A 7,500-nucleotide genomic window follows, 5' to 3' on the forward strand; every position below is an offset into this window, starting at 1 on the left:
TGTGTGTGTGTGTGTGTGTGTGTGTGTGTGTGTGTGTGTGTTATATTGATATATAGGCTATATATGTATTATAAATGTTTATTATGAGCTATATTGGCTTTCGACTTTTCTTGTTGGTGGTTGGTGTCTCTGGTACGGTTTGTTCCTTCTTTCCGATCAAACATCTATCGTCCCTATCTCTCGTCCTTTTTTGGGATTGTTACTCTCTTGAGACACTTCTAATCTTCTGCACGTATATGACCTAATTGTGTTGCAAGTGCCGTGAAACGTTTACTAAACAAAAACAAGACTTTTGTTAGTAAACTGTTATCACTTGTACAAAGATTGTAAAGTTATTGACATTTTAACCCTCTCTGTACGTCGTGTTTTACTATCGTATCAAAACGACTTGTGCCACCACTTTCCAAAGAGGAAATTTACTCGTTAATTCGATCCGTACGCTTTGCATAGCAGTGTGTGAAAATGATTTTTTGAGAAATACTGAAAGTTTGAAAGAGATACGGAGAAGATTAAGTAAATTTAAATTAAAGTAATTAAAGTATATTTCTATTATACATAAAAATTAAAATCGTTTCTCCTTGTTTCTGTTCCACAGGAAATAGGAAAAGTCTGTTGGAAAAGCTCGAATCTGTTGAAGAAAGGGACAAGATGTGGTTGATGATTGCTGCTATCGTGACGGGAATTGTCGGTTATTTGTTCATAAATCGCTTCCTTCGATCGCTCGATGTCGGAGATTATGGCAACAAATATGTGTTTATCACAGGCTGCGACACAGGCTTTGGACATCGCTTATCAATGTAACATTTGTTTTTTTTAATGTTGTTGTTATTATCTGTATATTGATTGGGATTTATTTTCCTGCTTGTCTTTTCTTTAGCCCTGGTAGATCTGTGATTGGTCAAAATTCTTCGAAATGCTCTAAAGGTACCGTTACCACTGATTTTTATTTTGTTCAGAATTTTGTTGGAACATACTAATGTCTTGCTTTTTTTAAAGAAAGGATTCTGATTAGAATTAAGTTTTTTACTTGCCTGACTTTTCTTTCAGTCATTTTAATGCCATTTCTAAAATGTTTGTTTTGCTTGTTTGTTTTTTGTTGTTGTTTTTTAAAGAGAGAATTCTGAATAGAATTAAGTTTTTTACTTGCTTGACTTTTCGTTCAGGCATTTTTAATGACATTTTAAAATGTTTTGTTTATTTGTTTGTTTGTTTTAAGAGAGAATTCCGATAAGAATTAAGTTTTCTACTGGCCTGGTAAATTATAATTATAATTCCCCGGTGTCTGGTATGTGAAAGTTGAAGTGCTTTTAATTCTACCAGTAGAGGGAAATGGTTGTTTTGGTTGGGGGGGGGGGGGGGGGGGCTCTCGTGGCCTAGAGGTTAAAGTCTTCGTCTCTCATTCAATAGGTGCCGGTTTCGAATCCGGAGAGAGACAAAAATTATTCTACTCTTTTAAAAAATGTCTCCTTTCACCCCCTTTCCTGCTCTCTAGTAATGTTCTGTTGTCTGCTTTCGTCTCCACTTTCTGCCCCCACCCCATCACCTCTTTTTCCCCACCCTTTGGATTCCTGACTATTTCTGCAGACTTTCTACTGCTACTCCTTGGCTCTTTCTTACTGCTGTCTTTCAGATACACCCCTGATCTTATGGTAGGAAAGATCTACACCTATAGCCTTATCGGAGAAGGGCGAAAAATCACGGAGGTCCCGTGTGCAATTTGTGCACGTTAAAGATCCCCTGGTGTCCAAAATCGACAAGAGTAGGCTTCGGCTGCCACCCGGGCAGAATTCAAAATGTCCTACCAACTGAAAATGTTTAATGTGTCACGGTGCGCTCATATGACATTATACAGTTGCGAGCGCCGTGAAACACTTACCAAAAGAAAAGTTTTAAAAAGTAAAGAGAAGAATCTGTTTAGCTTCCTTCAGATACACTACTGGCTATTGATACAAAAATTGTTAACAGAAGTTGAGGATTATAGCTGTATATTTTAATTAGTTTTAGTTTTAGTAAGAGTTTTACGGCACCTGCAACACAATAAGATCATATTTAAGTGCTGAAATTGTATCATCTTCCAGACGGCTGAACAAGATGGGTTTTCATGTGATCTCGGGGTGCCTTACTCAGAAGGGAGCAGATACTTTGACACAGCTGTGCCCTGACAGGCTCTCAGCGCTGCTGCTTAATGTTGCTGATTCGGACAGCATTCAAAAAGCTTACAAACATGTGCAAGATTTATTGCCTGCCGGAAAAGGTGGGTACTTTTTTTTTTTTTTTTTTTTAAAGATTTCCTCTTACTTTGACTGTCATTTTCTAGATTCTTTTATTCTGTACCTTTAAAAGATATATTTTTCTATCCGCTGAAGAAACTGCATTCATCTTCCTTGGGATCTAGTAGGAATAAGATCCACTTCCCTTGCTTTTAATTCTCTTTCTTAATCATTTCCAAAGGTTGTCTCTATTTGTCTGATTGTGACTCGTCACTGCTGTGCTGGTAAAGTGGGGCTAGAAAGCAGTTGTGGCTGATAGAATTCTATGCTTCAGAGAGTTGTGAGACTAAAATAAACACCTTCTTTGATTAAATGGAATATCGGTGACAAATATGGACACAGTGTTGTACTTTACTTGAAGTTAAAACAACTATGATGTGGAACTCCGTGTACAAAATGCATATTACAATGAAAAGAGTTAAATGGATAATCGCAGAAATGACCTCTGTATCTTTTTTTGTTACATAACAGAAGCATAGGTCTTACACTTCTTGCCGATGTTCTAATTGCACGGAACAAAGGGTGTTAGTTGTCTGAAAAGATGGACTACATGACTAGATCTAGCTTATTATGCAGTAGAATGGATCATATACTTTCGACGTAAGTGTGTCAATAGTTTTCGTATTTGCTTTCACACATTTTAATTAATGCGCTTGAAACAATCCTTAGAAACATAGAAGAATGTCCAGGTCTCAAAGTAAATGGAGAAAATATTAACAACACTAGATACGTGGATGACACAGTTTTAATAACAGACTCAGAAAAGGACCTTCAATTGCTTCTAGATATGTTGTAAAAGAAAGTGAACGTAAAGGATTATTGTTGAATGTAAAGAAAACAGAATGCATGGTAATATCCAAAAAAGCAGCAAACTCTAGTTGTAATCTCATTAGCAAAGGTGAAAAGATCAAACAAGTCCAACAGTTTAAATATCTAGGATATATTATAACATCTGATGCCAAAAATGTTCCACAGAAGAAAAAAAAACCCTGAGAATTACAACGGCTAAGGCCAGTTTAAATAAAATGAGTCCAATCCTGAAAAATAGGAACATCTCAAAGACTACCAAAATGAAAGTTCTGAAATGCCTATGGTCAACCCGTCTATATGGCTGTGAATGCTGGACAATCACTAAAAACTGTGTAAATAAAATAGAAGCAACAGAAATGAGGTTTCTAAGGAGACTGCTAAGAGTATCATGGAAGGAAAAGAAATCAAAAGAGGTAGTGCTTGATGGAGCCCACGTGGGACGCTCACAGGAAGCGACAACTGCACTTTTTGGGACACCTGAATAGACATAAGGGTCGTGAACATCTAGCTCTCACTGGCAAAATTGAAGGTGAGCGAGGCAGGGGTAGGCCCAGAGCAACCTATAACTTGGGGAACCTGAACAAGTGGGATACAGGGAAAAATCAGGGAAACGTAGCTTTTTGATGAGCATCCGAGCAAAGGAATGAATGAAGAACCATGATCGCGCGATGTATGTCGCAGATCTGGCACTGGGTGATGGTAATGAAGATTTTCTTCTTCTTTTCAGGCCTATGGGCTGTCGTAAACAATGCAGGCATCAGCGGAAATACTAGCCGTATTGAAATGTGCACGAAACAAGATTTTGTGGATGCCATTGACATCAATCTGTTCGGCCCTATTGAGGTTTCGAGAACGTTCCTGCCTCTTCTCAGACAGACCAGGGGTCGAGTCGTGTGCATCACCAGCATCCTGGGAAGATATCCCAGTGGACCGGCCCCGTACTGCACCTCCAAATGTGGGCTGGAAGCTTTCTGTGACGTATTGAGGTACCCGATATTGAATTATGAGCAGGGCATTTCTGTGTGTGTTTTGACTCAGGTGGAATTCTTCTCTGTCTCTTCTTCTTCTTCTTCTTCTTCTTCTCCTTCTTCTTCTTCTTCTTCTTTTTCTTCTTCCTCCTCCTCCTTCTCCTCCTCCTCCCTCTCCCCCCTCCTCTTTCTCTTCCTCCTTCCTCTTCTCTTCTTCCTCTCCCCTTCTCCTCCTCCTCCTCCTCCCCCTCCCCCTCCTCCTCCTCCTCCTCCTCCTCCTCCTCCTCCTCCTCCCCCTCCTCCTCCTCCTCCTTCACCTTCTCTTCTTTCTCTTTCTCTTTCTCTTCTCCTTCTCTTGTCCTCCCGCTCCTCCTCCAGATTGGGAATTAGAACGGTTTATCCACGTGTACACTAAAAACTTCGACTCCTTGTCGCTGTAAAAATTTTACTTTAATTCCCACTTATTGTATTTCACTAAATGCTTAACGTCAGACCACTATGACGGACTGCCATAATGTTGAAGTGCAGGGTGATCCAAAAAAATTGTACAACTTTTTTTCTACATATCTCGCAAAAAATTTGTACCAGAATGTTGTAATTTGGAATAGATATAATTCATTCAAAAGGCATTTGTTTGACATAAAATTCACAAAGAAGAAACTCGTTTTTGAAAACGGAAATGGCTTTTATAAAAATAAAAAACCCCACCTATAAATGCAAAATGCAGCAATTTAAAATATCTTGTAAGGAAAGTCATGAAATGATTGGTTCGATTTTTACTTTCCTTTTATTTCTAATATTTAATCTTCCCATCCCTGTAACCTTTAAACAATATTTCTTATATCCTACAAAGTTTTTAAAAAAAATGTTTTTTATATTCTGGAATTCCGACAAGCATTGTGCCCTCCTTTGGACTCGACACATTTTAACGCGTCGTTCGTAATGTTCAGTGGAGGCCAATCACAAGGATCCACTCAGCCATGAGTAATCAAAGCCACATTCACTGTACGGCTTACAGTATGGGGTAAGGTTGCCCAAATAGACAGTATTTGGAGAGTTGATGTAACGTGAAAGGTGAATATGGGCTTTGTCAAGGATCAAATGTCATAGAGGAAATGTTCACGCTTTTCAAGACGATAGGGGATTCATGAACACATTGCTGTCCTCTGATAGCTTTGCGAACGGGAATATATGGTACATTCGTAGATGAAGATCTGCCTTGAGAATGCGAGCAGTTGAGACGTAGGAACGTTTTTGTTGCAGACATCGTCTACGGACAGACGTCTCGTGGGGCTCATCTACTGAATTTTGCACCCTGGTGACGTTTACATTTAAAGGGGTGCGAACGGTGTGTGTTTGACCTGAAATGGTCGTTTTGTGAGGGAATTTTTAGTTCTGATTCTCTACAGGCACTAACTGGTGGACCATTCCCACCCTTGACATCAAAGAAGGCCTTAAGGGCACTTTAACATTATTTCCGTACCTTGTGCAAAACTTAAGAAATGAGTTGGTGGTGAGGAAATGATTAATACAACAAACTCTCTGCTCTTTACTTATCTTAACCATTATCTCAGCAGGCAAAGGAAACTGGAGAAAAACTATCTGCAAACTTCTGTTGGCCTGTTAGACTCTGTAGCTTGCAATATGGCCCAATTGTTGGGACTTTTAGTGATAGGCCTAATGCGAACAAGTGCGTCATGCTACAAAAATGGGGACATAGCTGAAAATGGCTTGGGGGGGGGGGGGGGGGGGGGGTCGCGCTATGTGGAGCAAAATTAATCTGTGGAATTATCTCATATGAATATCATACAATTTCCTTTTGACTTCCTAATGTTTTGTACAAATTCGAAACGAAAAACTGCAATGTGGGAGAAAATATCTATTTTAAAAAGTTGTATACATGTAGATTCTTGTTTATTTGTTTTTTGATCAACCTGTATTTATTGCTTTCTGGGTTCTGTACATTAGAACAGGTTACCGATATTATGTTATCTGGTTGTGACATTTTTATATGTTTCGCACCATGTATTTTCTCTTTTCTTTGCTATTTCCAGACGTGAGGTCTATCTTCAAGGAATTAAAGTGTCCATTCTGGAGCCAGGGGTCTTCAGAACAAATATCATGGACTTTGAATCCCTCAAGAGCAAATGTGAATCTTCCTTTGACCAGGCTAGTGATGAAGTGAAGACAGCTTATGGTCCAGATTATGTGAAAAATTGTGAGTAACATTGAACTTTCAATCGCTGCAATTGTGCCTTCTCTTACCCCTACTCATTTGGTCCCTTTTAAGCACAAGGGGGCTATCCCGAAAAATGCTGTTTCGAGAAAATCGAAGGTAAACTTTTTGAACTCTTACTCAGTTTCTTTAAAAGACAAGACAAGTTTTCTCTATAACAAAACAAATACATAAGTATACACATCAATAAAACCAACCGTCTCCTATAGGTAAGGAAATGCCCACTTTTGGTGTTAGTCAAGATTTCTGGACACCCCCGAAATCTGGGTTAGCCCGCTTGTCCTTAAAAGCGACCATTTGCACCCCACCCCCCTTCTTTTTGTAGACCTTACTTTGCAGGACATAGGGCATGGCCATTAGTAAACACAGTCGAAATTGTCCAAGATGGCCACCCACTGTCAAGGAGGAAAGTGTTTGTCTTAGACAGGTGGATGTTTGGGACAGTGTCATTATTATATTCTTTTTAATGCAAAGGGGGTGGGGGTGGGGGGGTGGGGGCAGAAAGTGGTTGTTTGTTCAGGTGATTGTCTTAGACAGCTGGTTGTGAGAGCAGGTAGGACTGTAATTCTTCGCTATCTAGAGCAGTTTTCTTTTACATTATAATAAATAAGTTAGTCTTTGCATCTGTTCTTTGTGTGCTAATCTTTTCCCCTCCTTTTTCTGTTCTCAGACGTGACTTTGGTAAGCGAGACGATGAAAGGGGCGTCCACAGACATAGATCAAGTTGTCGATGCCTATGTCCACGCAATAACTTCCAAATTTCCGCGCACTCGATATGTTGTAGGAAACGACGCCAAATTTATTTATATCCCTCTGTCACTTGTCCCGGATTGGTGTGGAGACTGGATTGTTCGCTCCTTGATAAATTATACGATATCGAAGAAACGTTGAGAATTAATTTTTACGTAATTTCCAATAATTATAGTGCATTACCAAAGACATGGATTCCGAAATTGAAAGGTATAATATCCTGTCCAACAGGCCTAGCTACTACTATGATCCAAACTCAGTTCTAATATTTTTTTACAAATGTATAGAACTGTAAGACATATATTGAGTGAGTCAATTCATTTACATTTAAAAACTGTGACTTCTTTCTTTTCTCAGATAGCAGTATGCATTAAAAAAATATCATGTTTAAAATTACTGTAAGTCAGATTTTGTGATCTTCATATTTATAACGAGTTCACACGAAAAACAGACATTTTCAAACGCA

General features: G+C 39.0%; 1 protein-coding gene across 2 annotated transcripts in view; it reads left to right on the forward strand.

The window, feature by feature from the left end:
* The window catches only part of LOC101861767 (retinol dehydrogenase 7-like), a 13,456-nt gene that overhangs the window by 5,634 nt on the left and 322 nt on the right, over window positions 1-7,500 (forward strand). For both annotated transcript variants that reach the window (XM_005108452.3, XM_005108453.3), the window contains exons 2-6: window positions 596-797; window positions 2,079-2,254; window positions 3,808-4,066; window positions 6,103-6,266; window positions 6,955-7,500. The exon at window positions 6,955-7,500 is cut by the window's right edge and continues 322 nt beyond it. In XM_005108452.3, coding sequence (XP_005108509.1) covers window positions 649-797; window positions 2,079-2,254; window positions 3,808-4,066; window positions 6,103-6,266; window positions 6,955-7,175 — 969 coding nt within the window. In that variant the 5' untranslated portion in view covers window positions 596-648 and the 3' untranslated portion in view covers window positions 7,176-7,500. The remainder of the gene's footprint in view (window positions 1-595; window positions 798-2,078; window positions 2,255-3,807; window positions 4,067-6,102; window positions 6,267-6,954) is intronic.

This window comes from Aplysia californica, unplaced genomic scaffold (genome assembly GCF_000002075.1).
Source record: "Aplysia californica isolate F4 #8 unplaced genomic scaffold, AplCal3.0 scaffold00691, whole genome shotgun sequence".
NCBI classification, from domain to species: domain Eukaryota; kingdom Metazoa; phylum Mollusca; class Gastropoda; order Aplysiida; family Aplysiidae; genus Aplysia; species Aplysia californica.